Here is an 18944-nt window from a genome sequence, read left to right as displayed (position 1 = left end):
GGCTGGCAGTGAAGGCCAGCCCTTCCCTCTGCACTGACACAGGCACCAGCAAAATCAGCTGGCACCATCACACAAGGTGACTCAGGGCTTCGGGTTTCATTCTGGCCACATCTCCCATGCTGACTTGTCAGCTCTTAGCAATGCTGCTGTCACTTCAGTTATCATTAAATCTTTACTTCTTGTTAACCCTGGGCCAGGTCTGCAAAGCAAATCGCTGAGGAAATCAAGCAGAGCCCGGCACTGAGGGCACTCCATCATTCTGTGGTGCTGGCAGAGCAAAATCCACCAGGGAATGACCAGGAAAGTCTGAAAAATAACTGCACACAGTACTCTGCATAGTGGGACCTTGACAGGGGGCCTTGCATGCCCCTGCAGTGCCTGTAGCAAAGAGAACATGAGCATGCTCCTTATAGGCATCGTGGGGTTGCAAATCAGCACGTCCAAAAGAAAGCACCTGCTTTTGGAAATGGTGTTGGTCTCATTCTGCTGAATCCTAGTAATGCTGAGAAGTGCAGACGTACAGGGCTTGGCACGTGCTCCTGAACAGCACAGACCCTGGAGCCACACTGTCCCCAGCTGCTTCATGGTTCCTCCCCTCCTCTCCTCCACCCCAAGGACTAACGCAGACTTGACCCTACTCTGGAAATTGGAGATTGGTGCTTCATTCCCTCTAATAAATCACAGGTGTGATTTGCACGCTGCTAACTCCTGCCCACTCAGGGCAATGTCTCCGCTCCGAGGGGGGTGGCAGGGAGAGAGGGCACTGGTTTTAGCTTCTCTGCCCTGCCTACACGCTCCTGTCAATCAGCAGGCGACCCATTCAGGGCCATTTATTTCTGGCTGCAAATGGATTATTTGGAAGCCTTTTCAACAGTTGTTCAGACTCCTCAAAATAGGCTGCCTGCAGCTCTGGGCTCCTTGCTATCTCTTGGTGCTCTCTTCTCCTAAATAGTTCACACCAAAACTCCAAGCTGCCTGGAAGGGACTGCACAGCCCAGTCCTCCTCCCTTCCCCAGCATCCGCCTCGCTTCCTTCACCTCCCAGAACATTTTATCAAGAACTTTGGCTTTCACCCCTCCCCTCTAGGTTTTTAGGGCTAATATCCTAAAGGAAACCCAGAGCTAAATACTTATGTGAGGCTCTCTAAGCAGGACTGTCCTGTCCCTAACACAGGGATAGAGGAGGGAAATGCAGCTGCCAAACACTGCCAGGCTCTCCTGGATGCGTGACCAGATGTCACAAGCCCTAGCAAAATCTAAGGGTGGATTTCTGTCTTTTTCTTCTTGCAAGAAGATACACCTCTCCTTGTTATATTCTGATCACTTCATGAATGTAGAGACTAAAAAGAATCATAGAAGAAAAACACACACCAGCCCCACACGTGGCCACAAGACCCACCATGCAGAGACCATCTCATTTGTCTCATTCAGTTGCTACAGGTGGAAGAAGTAACCCAGCTAGGTGTCAAAAACCTTCCAGCAAGAATTTCAGTTTCCGTTCCTTCTGCACTATAAATACCCCAGTGTGCAAAGGGTGGATGTGGAGCTGTGAGTGGCAGCTGAGGGGCTTACGCCAGGATCAAGTGATGTTTAGCTATTGTTAAATGAAGTGTCACATGCTGGCTCATGCCTGTGCCCAGCCACTGTGGTGGTTCCCAGCCCAAAGGCAGCTCTGAGGCCCTGTACTGCAGCAGGAGGAAGGGGCAGCTCTGCACTGCTCCACCTCCCTAGCTTGTAGGTGCAGGACAAGATGGACATGCAGGGAATTTCAGCAGATCTGTCAGTGTGTCTGTCTGGCCAAGCACTGGGTGAGTGCTGTTCCTGCTGCCTGCCCTGAGCTGAGGTACTGCCACACCGTGGAGGCACTGCAATCAGAGCAGCAGGTTTTGCTGAGTAGCAGGCAGTGTTTGGCTTCTATCCCCAGTTTTGATGCTGTGACGGATGCTGGACATTTGATCCAGGTAACCAAATCACATAATAAGAAAGATAGGCTATGAAACATAGGCGTTTGGATCTTTTTTTAAATTTTTTTTTTTTTTTTTTGCTCTGCTATTACCTCCCTTCTATGAAAATGAAAACTTCCCAGAAAGAGCACAGGTCTATCTAGCCTGTTCTAGGGAAAGGTAATGGCACTGACAGTGCTGCTTCTAACATTACACTTCCTATCTACTAATCCCCAGCGCTTGCTCTCAGAGAAGGAACCTCTCCAGTGTTTTCTCAGCCATATAATTAGCATATATATATATATATATAGGAAATTAAGGAAATAATATTTTTTCATTATCAGCTTTCGTACAGGATATTACAGCTCCTAATTAGCTGAACCTGACTGCACCCTTGGTGCGGTTTGTGGCCCCACAGGATACGAATTATGAGTCAATATGCAAAGCTGTTCCAAGTAAAAGCCACTGCAGCTCAAGGGGTGTATCCACAGGAGTGCTGCAGACAGCCCCCAGCTCTCTGCTGGCCCCGGCAGACACTGGGAGGGGTTCATAGTGAGGAGAAAGAGGCAGGGAGCTTGGAGGACAGCAGATTTCCTGCAGGCTATAGTAACACCTTACAACAGGTAAAACAGCAGTGTAAGCAAATCACCCATGTGCAGGGGGCTGGCTGAACTTGTGCAAAAGTGGATCCGAGACAGATAGAAGGGCAGCTTCTTGAGTTATAAAGTGGGAGAAGCATTGGAACAGATTCCCCAAGGAAATTGCAAAATCCCTCTTACAAGAAGCCTCTTGTCTTACCTGGCTGGTAGAAGTCTGGGGAGAGCTCCCTGGCCATCATCCTGGCTATGCCCGACTCGTTGTTAGCTGCCTGAGCTGCCTGCTCAGAGCCTTCAGCCTTGGCTTTGGCATGAGTTGTCCTGCAGAGGGAAGAGGGGACAGCAGTGAGCACCATCTGAGCTGACATCGGCCCAGAATTTCAGCAAGGGGCACAGAGTGTTGAGGGCTGAGGTGTGACCAGCAAAATGGAGCAGGTACATTTGCAAACATGAGCATGTTCACGCGTTGCAGGGAGGCAGCAGATGGTGCAAAATGGACTTGCCACCATGCTTCAATTCACAAAGATGCCCGCTCTGAGGAACGCCTGAAGCACCTTTGCAGACATCACAGGAGAGGGACAGCAAGGTGATGGCTGGGCACCACGGCACTGTCACCACCCCTGAGCGAGCTGCTGCACCTCACCAGCAGCAGCATGCCTCTTGTCAGTACAACTGACATGTTTCACCCCAAATTACACTCCTAGAGCTCTCCAGCAACAAACTCTGGCTTGTCCAACGGACTTCTCTGCTTGCAGCAGTCCAGGGGCTGCTCTCACCAGGCACAAGTGCTTGGAAAGGCACAGCCATTGCTTCCCTTGCAGGACTCCGTGAGTCCTCTCTGCCCCTTCCCAGCACGCCTCCTGCTTGCTCCCTAGGGCCATCAGAGCTATTCTGCTGGCCGGCTGTTGTATTCCTCACATGCCTCGCACTCAGGGCCCTATGATCTTTATGCTAAAATCAGGGCAAGCTTTGCAGCCCAGCTGCTCACAGTCTGGGAGGGAGCTGACTTCAAACAGAAGGATCACACCTTAAAAATTAGGGAGGGTGAAGCACTGTATGCTCAGCTGCTCTGCTCCACCTGTGGCTCATGGAGGCTTTCCCCATGCCCTAATGCTTCCCAGGGTTCCCTATGTCTCCCCTGCTGCATGCAGCAAAGAATGCACTGGCAACACCAGTGCAAAACCACTTATTTTTGAGCAGGTGTGCAGTTAGCAGCCCCTTCAACACCAATTTATTACGAGTTTAATGAGGTCATATAATGTCTATCGAGCTATTTAAGCGATACTCAGACTTTTTAAACTCAGGTTGGAATTTCATTGGTCCTTTCCCATTAAACTCAGATGCAGCATGCAGACAAGGCTAGCTTTACCCTGAAAACTTGACAGTTGCAATGAAAAGGTGATAGAAATGCTGTTCTGAGACCTTTGGAGAGTAGAAGATTATATACACGCGCATACATACACACACATCACTTTGGGTAGCTGTAGGGAAAGAATTAAAGGCAGGGCACTAATCCCAACTGATACAGGCACCGGTGTGACCTGACAGGGAGCCGAAAGTGCTGCTCAGTGCCCTGAGATAGAGCAGAGGACGTGGAGCTGCTGTGCCCGGGACGGCGTCTCTCTGGGATGTCATTCCACTGCTGCAGACGTGGCTCACCCCTGCCTGCACCCACACCTTATCTCCTGCTTTCTCTGCAGGCTGAGCTGCCTGGGATTGCTGCCATTCTTGGTGTTTTTATCCAAAATTCTTACAGCTCCTGAAACACCCTGAGAGGCTTTGTGATGAGGGAGAAGACAGCAGTTTTAAGCCACTGCTCACAAGCAGGGGGTCTGAGGCAGCTCTGAACAGAGAAATCACCTCCTTTTTTGGTAGCATGTAATCAGTGTGATTAATTCCACTGAAGTCTGGCAGTGGCTGAGGGGATGGCTCTGTGCTCTCCATGCCCAGGGACCAGAGGGGGCTCAGCAAATCCCAGGGAGCACAAGCCTGCATGATGCCAGCCCCGCAAACAAGCTCACAAACGGGGAGCCCAGCTCTTCACCCTACAGGATGTGTTCCAGCCCCTGCCTTCATCCTGCTCTTCTGGGATGGGATTCACCACACAAGGATAAAACCTTCCTTTCCAGCCACTTGGTGAGCAGACAGAGGCTCTCCTGGCCACTTTTCAGACCCGGCAGGAAAGGGACAGCACCTGGAAGCAGAGGATTCCTAGAGGTAACTTCCAAAGAAGTAGCCTGGCAGTGGACTGAATGCAGGGTCTGCTCGCTCTGCTAGTAGGGGCAGAGCTGCACTTGTGCTCATGTGGTACTAAAGGAGTGCAGATGGATCCTGGCATGCCCGGTGACAACACATGGTGCTAGAGGTGACAGCACAGCTCTGGAGTACACTCTGCTCTGCTGGAACACTGTGACAATGCACAGCTTGCAGGGAACGGCCCAGCCGTAACAGTAACATCAAGCTCTCACAGAGTATTTCTGAATGTATTATTTATTCTGGCAGTGCCAGGGAGGGGAACTCAATGGAGAATAATACGTGGCCACAGTGGCAGAGCAGCAGACAAATAGCAGGCACCCAGGGGGAGCCCAGGGCACAACCAGCAGCAGCATTCATAAGCCCATCTTCAAAGCAATGCCGGCAAACGAGCTGTGAGCATTACATGTACCCAAATGGGGGCCAAGAATCCAAAGAGAAGCCTTCAGAAACCAGTCCTGGTGCTCCCCAGCCCAAGAACGGATGCACGGAGTGGGGACAAGCGCTCCCTACCCAGAGCAATCTCAGGGATCGCAGTGACTGCTGCGGGACGCTGGGAGCAGGGAGTTAAATGCTTCACTTCTCCCCTGGCATGGCTCTAATGCTCTAATCGTTTTTGTATTAGTGTGCAGACAGAGCTCCTCTCCCATCCTCCCTGGCCCTGTCCCAGCAGCGCTGCCCGCTTCATTCCTGACTGCTGCTGAAATCCCCTGCGGACACACGAGCGGCAGCTGAGCGCTGTGCTAACAGGTGAGGCCCAGAGCCACGCGGCAGGACCATCTCTTCAGACAGTTTATGTGGTTTTGCACATCCACATTGGCTTAGCCTGTAAATGAAGCTGGAATGAGCAGAGAATGCTGCAAATACCAGGAGGGCTGGGGCACCTGCAGGTGCGGCGATGACCTTGTGGCCAGGAGCAGGGGGAGAGCCGAGCCCTCCGCCTCAGCTACTGCACATCCACGTACTGAGAGAAACACAAACCCATCTGGCACTGTCCTTCCCTCTCCAGGGACTCCTTGTCCCATCAGTACAGCAAACCGCCCTCTGCTTGATTCAGGTCCCCTGGGGACAAGTGTGCAAATTGGGCTAAATGCCATGCTGTCAGCACGGCCGTGCGGAGCACAGGGAACACAGGCAAGTTCAGCACGCTTCCATGGTCATGCTGGTGGCATTTTGTCCTTCTGAAGAACCCTCAGATAACAGTTTGTCTTGGCAGGGATGCTTGCAGCACTCAAGAGATAGAGGGAAAGCCGCAGAAGTGCTTTTGCTGACGGCAGCATGGTCCCTTTCATGCTTCTGTGTTCACTTTGCAAGGGAAGAGGACAAACAAAGCACAGCAGGATGGACACTTTCTGGCTTCTCCGTTTTCCACACCACTTTTGGCGTTGAGGCCATCCTTCCTGCTTACTCCCAGTCCATCTCCTCTGTGCCCCTATCTCTGCCTGCACAAACACAGATGCCAACACACCTCTGTTACCCACTATCCCCACTTACCTGTATCCAGCCCATGGGACCAGAACCCCCTTTTTGTTCATCTCTTGTGCCACATTCCCTGTCCCAATGTCATCCACCTGTGTGCCCCACCCAGGGCCATCCCGCCCCAGCAGCCAGGCATACATTTTGCTGTCCTACTGCTCTTCTTATTCTATCATTTGTGTGCACAGACCAACTCAGTTTAGACTCTGACATTCCCAGACCTGAAGCTGTGCTGGTTTATATCACGGTCTCTGTGCCTGCAGGGTGTGATCTGTGCATAAAGCAACACAAACTGCCTCCTATGGGAAACATTCACATCGCTGTAAAGGAAATCCCCAGAGAGGAACCACCCTGCCTTGCAGAACAACCCTGCCTTGCAGCCTCCTTCCTGCCAACCAGCTCATGAGATGCTCTGGGGTTTTTGCTGGCTGTACCAGCACTTACACTGAAGCAGTGGCACTGTGAACTTTGCTTTGTGAACTTTTGGAACCTCATCCTGCATAAGGAGCACAAACAGTCCGTTCTGTCTGGACAGAAGCATCCTTTACTGTGCTTTGCTTCAGGAGCACCTGGCAAAGCTCACTGCGACCTAACGAGCTCAGCAAGCATTAGCCTTTATGATTACTTGGTAAATTTTTAGAATACCGAAATGTTATCCTCAGCTCTAAATAGCTCAAAGCTACTTGCATCTTTCACCAAGGGATACTTCCCCTCAGAACAGTTAAAGTGACATTAATCTCACAGCAGACAGACCTGCAGCTGTCTGCAAGACGACAACCTACAGACCCTGGTCCTGCAGCAAGAGCACCACCGGGATGTCTGGGGGGGAAGAAAGGGAGATTTGCTGCTGCTGACTGACCCCATTGGTGTTTAGGGCCATCCTGCCTGGGCAGGGCAGAGCATGGATCCGGCCACATTACAGTGGGTTGGCCCAATGAAACAGAAGGGCTGCTGTTTCAAGAGAGCCCAGGCTGACCCAAGAGCTCTGCCATATAGGCAGCATTGCAGCCCAAGTGGGTTTTACCTGAGTGCCAGCCCTGGGTCGGGTCAGGAGGTGGGCATTCTCTCTGTGGCACTGCTGCCTTCTTCAATTGGAAGTTTGAACGACTTCTAATTCAAATTTTCTTTTCAGGTTTCAGTAATCTAATCTAAAATCTAAATCTCCCTGTTACCCTACCGGAGCATGAGCGAGCCTCAGAAAATCCATGTGAGGTGGAGGAGAGCAAGACAAAGCCATGCACACCCTGCGCTGAAGTCAAAGCGTGTTTCAGCCCAACACCAGGCCTGGCCAAAGATGTGTCTGTCCGTGCTCATGGCTGCAGCCAGCCTGGATGGAGAGGAGGCTGCTGGGGGAGGGATGAGGGAAGGGTGAAGGTGCAGCAATTCAGAATGCTCTGCTGCTCTCCCAGACGAGGAGTGCCCAGCAGAGCACCTCACGGTGCAACATGCAGCCGAGCCGGGGCTGCTGCTGGCCATGGCTCCCAGCTGTCGCGCCCGGCAGCACTGATAAACCCCCGCTATGTGCTCCCTTATTTAGTCAGGACGCTGTGCTGACTGCAGCGATTCCCGGACGTCATTTGCACCTTCCATGAGCCCGAGTGCTTCGGCTTGGGAAGGCTGGGAGCAGCGGGACGGCTGGCAGGGCGGCTTCGGGAAGAGATACGGGGCCACGGATGTGAGCTGAGAGCTTACATATCCAAGGGGCAGGATTGCAGGGCAGCTGTACATTCAAAAAATGTTCAGAATGTGATAATTCCCAGTGATATCCTGCAGTCACAGAGCATCCAGCTGCTCAGACTGCAGGGCCAGCATTTATAGACAACAGGTGAAGCACACCAGCATCCTTTGTCCCTCACAGCTCAGTTTCCCATTGGTCCTACGGTCCGGCAGACACGTTAGTGCTGTTAGCAGGACACGTACCCATCCAACCAGCTGGAGCCTGGCCAGGCCAACGCCGTGCAGGACGCGTGGCAAAGTCCCTTTGTTGAATTAGGTCCGAGTCAGTGGGAAGTACAATGGCGTGCAGAGGAGATCACAGCAGGCAGTGCTACGCTGGGACGGAGACACTGACTTTGTCCCCCAAAAGCCCCAGCGAGAAGGAAATTCGTGCTGCTGTGAGCTGTGCAGCTACTGAGTGCTCAGCTTCAGAAATCAAACTTCAAAATGCAGCCAGCCCTGCTCCTCCTCTTGCATTCTATTCCATCCTATCCCATTCCATTCCAGACATCAAATCAATGCCAGATCCATCCTCAGCCCCTCGCACAGGTGGAAAGCAGATGGATTTCCAACCAGAGGGTTCAGGAGGGACCCAGGCAAGGTAGGACAGCACTGGAGTGGACAGGAGCCACCCAGAGAGCCAGAGCCCAGCAGGCACTGGGACCAGAGCTGTCTGCAGCCCTCCCGCTGCACTCACACACCAGCACAGCTCGGTGCCTGGCTCTGCTCAGCACAAGTGCTGCCTGCCTGCGCATCCCAGTGCGGCCACGTGCCTGAGATTCCTACAGCACAACCAACAGAGGCAGCCTCAGCACTTGTGCTTGTTTTCCTCTGAATTTCTACATCTTAAAGAGCCTTTTATGGTGTAAAGGAGTGAATTCTGCTCTGCGCTCCCCAGCAGATAGATTGCATGTTAGCTCAGCTCCGTGAGGGGCTCCCTCAAGTGCCAGAAGCAAATAGAACCCAAATACTGCACACAGTGATGGGGGCACATGGAGGCAGCCAGGTATGGTACAGCCCAGCTGCTCAGTCCCGGCAATTAATTCCTAGCAGTAATTGCATGGAGACATCATGTCCTCCCCAAACAGCAACTCATGTGGCCTCAGAGACGTTTCTCATGTAAGGCACATGGTGCCCTGCAAGGAGTAATATAAACATTCAATCCAGGGAACTCCACCTCGTAGTTATGGGCTGGGGAGACATTAACAATAGCACAGCCCTTTATAAGCCGTAATAATTTATTTTCACAGCCCGCATGCAATTATTCTCTGCCGTGGGTGTAGAAACTGAGGCAAAGTTCAAAGCCAAAAGAAAGTTGGTGACAGAGCTGGGATTTCTTCCTAGGACCCTTTCTAGGCAGAACTGTTTATATTTACACTTGATCCCAGGGCTGAGTGGAACAGGAGGGAGAAGCAGTGCAGCGTGAGGCGGGTGTTTACAAGGCAGCAGCAGAGCCAGAGCAGCACGCACCAGGAGTGAAGGCGGATGGAAAGGGTGAGCTGCAGCCCGCAGCCGGGAGGAGATGAGCGTTGGCTCTGAGGTGGGTTGAGGACCACTGGGACTGTGAGTGAAAGCTGCCCTGAACAGCGCTGTGCTTCCATGAGCCCTGCGAAGGGAGGGCGTCCCGCAGCAGTGCAGTGCAGTGCAGTGCAACCTCTGATTTCCTCCAGCTCTGAGGTTTCCTTAATAGGAAATCATCTCCCAGCCGTGCCGGGAGGGATGCGGTCCCCTGCGAGGGCAGCGGCTGCATTCCAGCCCCTGATGGAAAGCGCTGTAGAGCCGCTTTTGATCCAACGTGTAAATAGTGTATAATAAAAAGAGGCTTATATAAACGGACTGACTTCTCAGGGAGCGGCTTTTGCAGCTCCAGCCTCCTCATTTCTGGGTGCGAGCGTTGCTGCCGCGCGCTGCTGCTGGGCACGGTGGGGCCAGTGTTGGTGGTGCCTCCCCAGCAGGACGGGGTCTGTGACACTGCTGTCCCTGCATGACTTCTCCTGCAGTCTGGATGGTTTCTCTCTGCTGGTTGTTCAGGCAACGGGGCTTAGAGAAAAACAGTCATATTCCCTACAAAACTTCGGAGCCAGGAACACAGACAGGGTTTGAAAATAAAGAGCCCTCCCCAGGGTAATTATTTCCTATGACTACATGGTAATTAAGCAACTTTGATAACTAAAAAGGCACAAAGCAGAACAGCACTACAGCTACAGTCGCCTCCCAGCAGCCCAAGTACAACGCAGGTGCCACAGTGTGGCCCCGAAACCATGGTGACAGAGAAGAAGGGGGTCACCATCAGTGTCCCATGAGCCCCGTGGGGTCGCTGTCACTGGGCAATGACAACCCCAGCCGCAGAAACACAGTGCTACCACTCAGACACACGCAGGGATGGGGCACACGAGCAGGACTTTCCCCTGCCACCCCCAGAGCTGATCCATCTCACCCTGGCATGGACACAAGGAGCCATCAGTGCTTTCCTCTGCAGCTCGGTGCTAACACAGCTAATCCTGAGCACTGCCCACCCGTCTGGTCCCAAAGCATCTCTGCTGGTGCAATGGAAACAGAAGGGACGCGAGGTGGCCATGAGCTGTTGCACACACCACACATGCTGCTCCTGCCCATCCGACCTGCCCTGGCTCCACAGCCCAAGTTCAGAGACCAACAGGCTGAAATGCACTGCCAGCATGGAGGCAGCCTGGAAACTGCCCACCCTGCCATACCATGGGCTCCAGGGCAGAGCCACGCTTTGCTGCAAACAGTTTTCCTTTGGGACGCTTGCTACCTATGAGCCTCTTGGAATTACCACAATCAGCATTCCCATTAACATCACCACGGAACTCTGGCAGCTTGGTGAGGCACCGGGTGATCCCATCTCACCGGATCATCCCACCATCTCACCATGTACCCTCATCTCACCAGCTCCTTGTGCCCACCAGTTCCCAGCGGTCATCATCTCCCCCAGCCGACGGGAGTGGGGGGACAGGACTGGGCAGGGTGAGAAGAAGGAAAGGGTTTTGTTGGAGCCTGGTTTCACTGTGTGGGTGTTTGCCACAAGGACTCTTCAGAGGCTGTAAAAGTATGAGTCAGGCTGAAAAAGGAGATGGAGACAGCAGAAAGCTGGAAGCTCTTCCCCATTTCGCGGCAGGTCCTGAACACCCACCCCTGGGCTGCCATAAGGGCAGTAAAACGAATTAAATAGAAATTGCAGGGAGCCACGTTTGACCCCATTGAGGGACACGTGGGACAGAGACCACGAGACGCCACCCCCGGGACCCCACGCACCCACCTGGATGCCGCGATCTCCGACTTCTGCCTGGCGATGGCTGCTGCCCTCTGGGCCCCCTCCACGCTCCGATCCACCTTCTGCCGGATCTTGGCGCTCTTCAGAGGTATGACGCGCTTCTTCATGCCCTTGACGAGGACGTTGTGGCGGTATTTGCCCTCCTCCTTCTTGCCGTCGGGCAGCGTGGTGCAGCCGTAGCCGTGCCGCAGGTTGTCCAGCCACTCACCCTCGTACTTCAGCCCGCTGGAGCGCTCGCTGACTCCGTAGCCCGAGCGCTTGTCGTTCTTCCACTCGCCCATGTAGGTCTCGGTGGTGGTGGCGTCGATGTCGGACTCAAAGGGGGGGTACTCCTCTCCCTCCGCCCCCTCGCCCAGGCTGGCTGTGGAGGTGGCATCGCTGGCGGCCGAGCTGATCCCGCTCTCGCTCTTGAGGAAGCTGACGCGGCTCTTCTGGCTGGCCAGCGACGACTTGGACTCGGACTTCTTCAGCTTCCCCAGCAAGGAGCCCCTGCGGAACAGACCCCCCTTCTTCACCTTGCCGGCCTCGGCGTCGGCGTAGAGGCTGAGGGCGAAGCCGCCGCGGGTGATGGTGGGCGATGCGGGCAGGCTCTCGGGGTGGGCGGCCGGGGAGTCCTGCTGCGGCAGCGTGCCATTGCTGTGCTCGCTGCGCAGGGAGGACAGGGAGGTGCGCAGCGGGGAGCGCACCACCGAAGCCATGCCGTAGGGCACGCTCTGCCGCACGCCGTAGCCGTGCCGCATGCCGTTGGTGAACTGGCCCTGGTAGGTTCCTGAGGGAGAGAAGAGGGAGGTGGTGAAGCAGCCGCACGAGGAAAGGCACCGCGGTTTGGTGCCTGCCGTGGGACGGGGGCAACTCGTTCTGCCCTCCCTGAGTCCAACACCCAGTAGCATTCACCGACCCGCAAAAGCAGCCACGAGGGAGCAGGGATAGAGGACACAAGGTGGTGCTGGCAGGGGACAGACCTCCCTCAGCATCTGCTTTGCCCCAGCACAGCTTGCCTGTGGTCCTGTGACCAGACTCACACAAACAGCAAAGCAGGGAGTAGAGGAGCATCTCTGTGAAGGGCTCCTCCAGCTCTGCTCCCTTCTCTGGACCCAGCTCAGGAGAGCGCATGCGGTGTGCCATACAGTGAGGAACACGGAGGAGATTGTGATTGCCACAGCTGGGGCTGCACCTCAGGTCTGGGACTCTGCTGAGACCTAGCAGGACCTGGACGACTCGGGGGAATGGGAAAAGTACACCGTTCCTCTGCCAGCCTGGTCCTTTCCCTCTCTGCACCTTTGCAGGCTCCAGAACGGTAAATTGGAGACAGCAGCTCTGATTTTCTCACCAGGATGCCAAGAGACTTAAATTAGCAGAACAGCTCTTGGGAAGAGCAGGAGAACCAGCACCAACACAGCCATCCCTGTGGCACCATTCAGGATGGGACAGTGGGAAGGCTCCCCAGCCCCGAGCCCTCCCAGCCCCACTGCTCTCCTCGCTCCGTAGATACAGTTGCCTCAGAAACCAGCAAAACCACCCAAAACAAAAGCAGCATTCAGCTCTGCTCTCATCCATCAGCCGGCATCTGGAAAGGGCCATCTGGCCCTGAAACACTGTGGGTGGAGGGCTCTGGGGAGGGCACAAACACCCTTGGAAAAGGCCCCCCCTGCTCTTTGCCCTCCCAGGCCTGGCTCCATGCATGGGCAGGGGACACGTTCACTATTTGCGTCCAGAAACGTCTGCTTTTCATTAAGCAGCAACAGAGAGCTGCCAGGAAGCACCAGCATTTGGGGAGAGAGCCCTTTCTGCCAGCTCAGAAGGAGGGGTGGCCTGGCTTGCAGGCATTCATTCCCACATTCAGACGCTGTTACTGAGACCAGGGATGACCCTGGTCCCCAGGGAGCAAATGCAGCTCCTTCTTTGGTGATGGTGGGAGTGCATATTTTACGCTCTCCCAGGCCACTTCTGCAGCATAATCTCTACTCCCAAGCTTCAGGTTTCGTTGAAATCCTCTCTGGACCCGCCTGTGGGGTGTTAACTTACAGCATTGGGGGCCAGGAAAGGCAAGCAGTGCCCAGGCAGGCAGCAGCTGCTGCCCCCGGCTGCCACCCGCGCTCCCTGCCTGGGGCATGCAGGATTTCTGGCTGCTGCAGCACTGCATCTCCCCACACACCAAAGTGAGGGCTCACGCACTGCAGAGCATCTGCACCAGCCATGGGAGCAGCCTTCCAGAGCAAGGTGCCTTTGCCAAGAGAAGCCGTGGGTGCCCCATCCCTGGAGGTGCTCAAGAGCACGTTGGATGGAGCCATGGGCAACCTGATCTGGTGGGTGGCAACCAGCCCATGGCAGGGGATTGGAAATAGTTGGACTCTACAGTCCCTTCCAACCCCACAGTTTGCTCTGTAAAACGGTAATGAATCTTCCTAACACGGAGCTGCCACGTGCTGCCCTGCTCTTGTCCCCATGAGAAGCCCCTGAACCCAGCACTCCATCCCCGCCTGCACGGCAGGGAGCGGGGCTGACACTCGATAGGGCTGACACTGGAGACCTCCTTGGAGGACAGGCCAACCTTGCACATAGCAGGCTGCATCTGATATCGCCGCTGAATTAACCACCTGGATGAGGAATTCTGGAAAAGTCTCATGGGCTTAGAGGGGCTCAGCCCTCCAACAAGTCCCAGCTCCATCCTTTCTTCCAAGCAGCACCTCCTGGCTGGGTGGGAGCTGGTGCAGAGGGCTCACTGGCATGTCCATGTTGCGCTGTGATTTATGGTGCCTGACTGAGGCTTCGTGCCTGGGCACAACCATCAGCCTGGAGCACAGCCAGGAGGCCCGGGAGCAGCTGGATGTGCTGGGACAGGGCACAGCCTCCTTGAGTGGGTACCACGGCCAATGGGGACACGGTTGGGATGGGCATGGGGAGGTACCGGGCACCACCACCCCTCCCCATACCCATACCGATGACATCTGGGCACAGACTCACGGTCAATGGAGTTACAGCAACACGAAGTTGGCAGCACAGTGGAAAAGCACTGCACCGGAGAGCTCATATTCCTGGGTTCCCGCTCCACTGCTGCCATCAAGCCACAAGCAGCCTTGGCCAATACATTTCATGTTTTCCTGACTCAGTTTCCCTCTGTGGGAAGAAACACCCTCTTTTCCCACCAGCAGCACAGACGTGGGGCTACTGAAGCACAGGAAAAAATCACCACCAGGATTTCTTTATAGCATAAAGCATCCCGAGGGCAGACTGCTTTGACATCACGTAATGGCTATCAAAGTGGTGTGGCCACAGCATGCCATGGCACAGGGGGACATGCAGGCACCACCACGCTGCTCACAAGGGGCTGAGGTTCTGCAAAACAGTAATATAAAAAAAAAAGAGCAGCGAATGGGAATAGAAACTGTTTCAGGTACAAATGGAACAGGGCTGTAACTCTGCTGCAGAGACCTGCCCGATCCATCAGTGTGCACTGGCTCTGGAGAGGGGGGCAGGCAGTGGGCTGCTGGGGGATGCCCACGGGGTGGGGATGCAATACATGTGCATGTGTGAAAGAAAGCAGAACAGGGACAGCACCCCAACGATGCCTCGTTGCCTGCATTTTCTCTTGCTGGAATGATAAAACATTGCTTCCTCTGGGATGCCCAGGTATAATGGGCACCACCTTCGACTGAGTGAAGCAGAGTGCAGCCCTGCCTGCATTCATAGGGTGGGAAGGACCGAGCTGTGACACTGATGGGGACTTCACTCCCCCACCCATTCCCTGTGGATGCATGGAGCACATGGCAGCAGGACGGGATGGTCCAGCTGAAACTTCAGCCTCTGCTGCCATCAGCACAGCATCTCGCCTGCCCAGCCTGCCCGAGGCACTGGGATAACCAGCAGTGAGCGTAAGTAACACACACAGCAAGGTAAATAATGCAGACAGCTCCAATGGTATCGCTGCCTTCCGATCATCTGCTGTCACCCAGATACGGTGATGACAGACGTGTTAGAAGGCAGTGCAAAAGGCCAGGAGCATCGCCAGGCCACGTGCAAGACAGAGCAGCAAAAACTGAGAGCTTCCTTTGGGTGCCAGCATCAGCAGGGGAAGGACTCTGACAGTGCTGCCCCATGGTTTCTGTTGGAAAGGAAAAGCAGAGAGAGAAACGGAGAGGGATAGAAAGGCACAGCATTAACTCATGGGTCACATTCAGCTCTGTAGCAAAGTATTCAGATGAACACTGAAAGCTGAATTATTTTGCAACAGAGGCGGTCAACAGGAATCAGGGTGCTGGACCTGGAAACTGGGGTTTGAGTCCCCGCTCCCCTTCTGATGCCCCACGACCTTTGATGAGCTGCTTTATCAGCCCGGCCACACGGAGGGAATGCAGCACTGTGTGTCCGCAGACCTGCGGTGGAGAGGTGGTGCCATGGGGCACGTGGGCCATATGCATATGGGCACACACTGAAACAGCTATTTGTACAGCAAAGCAGAGCTCTGAGCAGGACTCCCCTATGTGAGCAGTAAGACTGCATTAGCAGCGACACTTCTTCCTGAAGCGCGTTTTGACAGAGCTGAGCAGTCAGAGCCAAAGCGCATACCCAAAAATGAGGGCTTCCTTACAGGGGAACAAAACTTCGAGGCAGAAGTCAAACAGCCAAGGTTTGCTCACAGCTTGCGTTACAAAGCCTCAGAACCAAGGAATCATTAAGGTTGGAAAGACCACTAAGTCTTAGTTGGACCACTAAGTCCAGCCATCAACCCATCAAAATGGGTTCATTTTCACCCTCTGCCTTGCACAGCCCAACTCACTGCATGCTTATCTGTCCTACCCTGCCCTGCAAAGGGCTCCAAGCTCTTTCCTGCTAACAGAGCAGGCACACACATGCTTTGAGCTGGGACACTCAAGGAAACATCCCATAGAGATCCTCTGTCTGAGCATGCACTCTAGGGCCTCTGATCCTCATGGCTGACTTCAATCAGAATTACAGAAGGAGAGCCCTTTAAGTCATCAGCATCCCACAGGTGTTTGGTAGAGAAGAAGAAAGCAGCCCGGCCAGCTCTGAGCTCAGTTATACTGGGAGCTCATTTCTTACCAGACATCAAAAATCAGTACAGGATTTCAATAAGCTTTGCTCCAGGCTTGGGCTTAATGCAGCCACCAGCCTCAGGCAGCCACAAGATGCAAATCACAGGCAAGCCTGTAAGTGCATTTTAAAGCATAAAGTTTGTGATTGTATAAATATATATCTTTGAGGTTTACGTTATGTGCAATATAAAACACCAGCATCAGCTGCACCTCCCTGCAGCCTGCACATGGCTGTGAAGCTCGCATGGCACTGCCAAGCACTGCAGGTTCCCAGGGCTCCATCCTTCCGCGGCTGCACCCAGGGCTCACAAAGCTCAGCTGCAGGGCTGGCAGCTCCCAGAGGTGCCCAGATGTTGGCTACGGCAATCTCAGCTCAGATATGAGCAGGTGCCATCCGCAGCATGGCCTCAGCTGGGCCGTGCAGATGGCTGCTATGTGCATAGGTGAGGAGACCACACAGGAGCAGCTCCTGCAGGTCATGGAGTCATAGAATACCCTGGGTTGGAAGTGACTCCAACTCCCGGTCACATCCATCCCCCTCCGTGCAGCAGACATGGTGCTGGCTCGCACCAACAGGTTGGCTTTGCCTGCAGCCTCGTGTTCACCTTTCTTCTGCCCCAAGCTTTCACAAGCTTGATCTAATTCAAACTACTACAGAAAGCTTGAATTCCGTTCAGACTCCTCTGGCACTTCCTTACGTTGCCCTCCATGACACGAGCTCGAAATGCAGCAGCCCTGCAGCCCCGGGGAAGGACATGTTTTAGTGAGCAGTGAGGAACCTGTGATACTTTGAGATCTTCATGTAGGTGCTGAGCCAAGGTCTTCCATGCTGCTTACAGCTGTCTGATCACTGCACCACAGCGCAGTGACCTGTGCTAATGGGAACCCGCAGTAAGCTGCACCACCAGGGCTATGCCCTCCATTGGTCCCCTTTCCTAAGGGCCATAAATGCAACGCTCTTCATTCCGAAGATCTGCACCATTACTGTTACTTTTCTTTACAAAGTAGCTCCATCGCATGTCCTGGATAAATATAGATGTAATTCTGATACATATTTTGCAGCGTATTTCTTCCAAATCACCCTCTCTATTTAGCTATCCTAAATATGGCAGCGTGGAACACTATAGTACTGAAGAGCTACAGAATTACTTGCACAGAGATTCTTGTGATGTTTCTAACCCCAAAATTGCTACTAAAGCAAAATCACAGTCAGGCTGAGCCCATACAGAGCACAGCAGGCATCCGCACCGTGGGGGAATGAGAGTTTCAAAGGAACCAGAAGGGTTTAATTTAGGGAAAGACACATGGCTACGTATTTTAAATGGCTTTGATAACTCAACCACAATGTCTCAGCAGAGCAGATGTCCAGGCACCCAGCTGGAGGCGTGCAAGCAGCACTTAATGCATAGGCAAGGTGCACTACGATGCTGGAGGTGGCTTCTATCCAATGCACAAACATTCCCAGCTCGCCGCCCAATGAGGAGGGGACGGGCCGGCGACCTATGGGGTTGGTGCCGGGGTTCAGCCATGAACAGGAACCATCAGTCATGGGGAAGAGGAGCCAAAGGCCACGCAACGCAAGGTCTGCTGCTGGGATGCCCGGCCCTCACCCGTGGGGACAGCAGGAGCTCACCCCACAGCCAGGGCCGCCCGCCTGCCCCACACAGCCCCCTCACCTCCATCCGCGTACGTCTCGGTGCCGTAGCCATCCTGCAGGCCGTTGTTCCAGGTACCCTCATACTTGGCTCCGCTGTTCATGCTTTGCCGCGCGCCGTACCGTCCCTTAAAGCCATGGGTCCACTCGCCCCTGTACACCCACCGTCCTTTGGTCTCGATCCCCAGGCCGTGCCTCTTGCCCTGGGACCAGTAGCCCTCGTAGGTGTTGCCGCTGGGCCACGTGTAGATGCCCACCACCTCGAAGCCGTAGTTCCAGGAGCCTGAGTACTCGCCCTGCCCCTTGGGGCCGGTGCAGATGCCGTGCCCGTGGGCTTTGCCCCCTTCCCATCCACCGCAGTAGGCACCTCCATCATCAAAATCAAACCTGCCCCCACTCATGGTCCCCCCGCTCCCGGGCTGCTCCCCTCAGCCGGGCAGCAGCAGCGGGTGGGGGCACGGCCGCCCCATGGCAGAAGGCTCTGGGTGCTCCTCACCCGCCCGAGGGGACCGCAATGGGAGGAAGGAGAAACTGGAAGGAGGGGAGAGGAGAGGGGAGGGCGGGGGGTGGTGAGGGCCCCGGGGGAGCCGAGCCCGGCCAGAGGGAGGGGAGGGGAGGGATAGGGCGGGGGGGGGGGGTCCCGAAAGCAGCCCCCGCCCCACCGCTCTCTTCCCCGCCCGCAGAGAGGTCAGCGCTGCCCTAACAAGGCCATCGGATCCCAGGAGCTGCTCCCAAAAATAACCTCGTGGCCCGGCCCCCGCTTCGGGGCCCTTTTATGAAGGAGGAGGGAGAGTCAGCCCCCCCCCCCCCCCGCTCCGGCCTCCCCACCTCCGGGCAGGCGGCCAGCAGAGGCTGGGAAAGTAAATGCCTGCCGAAAATAGCGGCTGGGAAGGGGCGCCTGGCTCCTCACGTCATCCCATGGAGATGGCAGAGGGAGGACAAGGAATGAAAGCCCAGG

The 18944-nt window shown here is 54.7% G+C and overlaps 1 protein-coding gene across 3 annotated transcripts in view; it reads right to left on the bottom strand.

Annotated features, from left to right (window-relative positions):
* Nucleotides 1-18944, bottom strand: part of LOC107054877 (junctophilin-2) — a 38733-nt gene that overhangs the window by 6278 nt on the left and 13511 nt on the right. For 2 of the 3 annotated variants that reach the window (XR_005841260.2, XM_025142406.3), the window contains exons 1-3: nt 18009-18507; nt 11264-12047; nt 2741-2859 (exon numbers count right to left, since the gene is read on the bottom strand). Coding sequence is in view for 2 of the 3 variants with exons in the window: in XM_025142406.3 (XP_024998174.2) it covers nt 2741-2859; nt 11264-12047; nt 18009-18387 (1282 nt within the window). In the remaining variant the exon portion in view is untranslated. Of the gene's footprint in view, nt 1-2740; nt 2860-11263; nt 12048-18008; nt 18508-18944 lie in introns of those variants that run through there. The other variant, XM_040650896.2, reaches the window with a different exon arrangement.

This window comes from Gallus gallus, chromosome 20, assembly GCF_016699485.2.
Source record: "Gallus gallus isolate bGalGal1 chromosome 20, bGalGal1.mat.broiler.GRCg7b, whole genome shotgun sequence".
NCBI lineage: Eukaryota > Metazoa > Chordata > Aves > Galliformes > Phasianidae > Gallus > Gallus gallus.
Note: the sequence above shows the minus strand (reverse complement) of the source record. Positions and strands in the feature narration are given on the sequence as shown.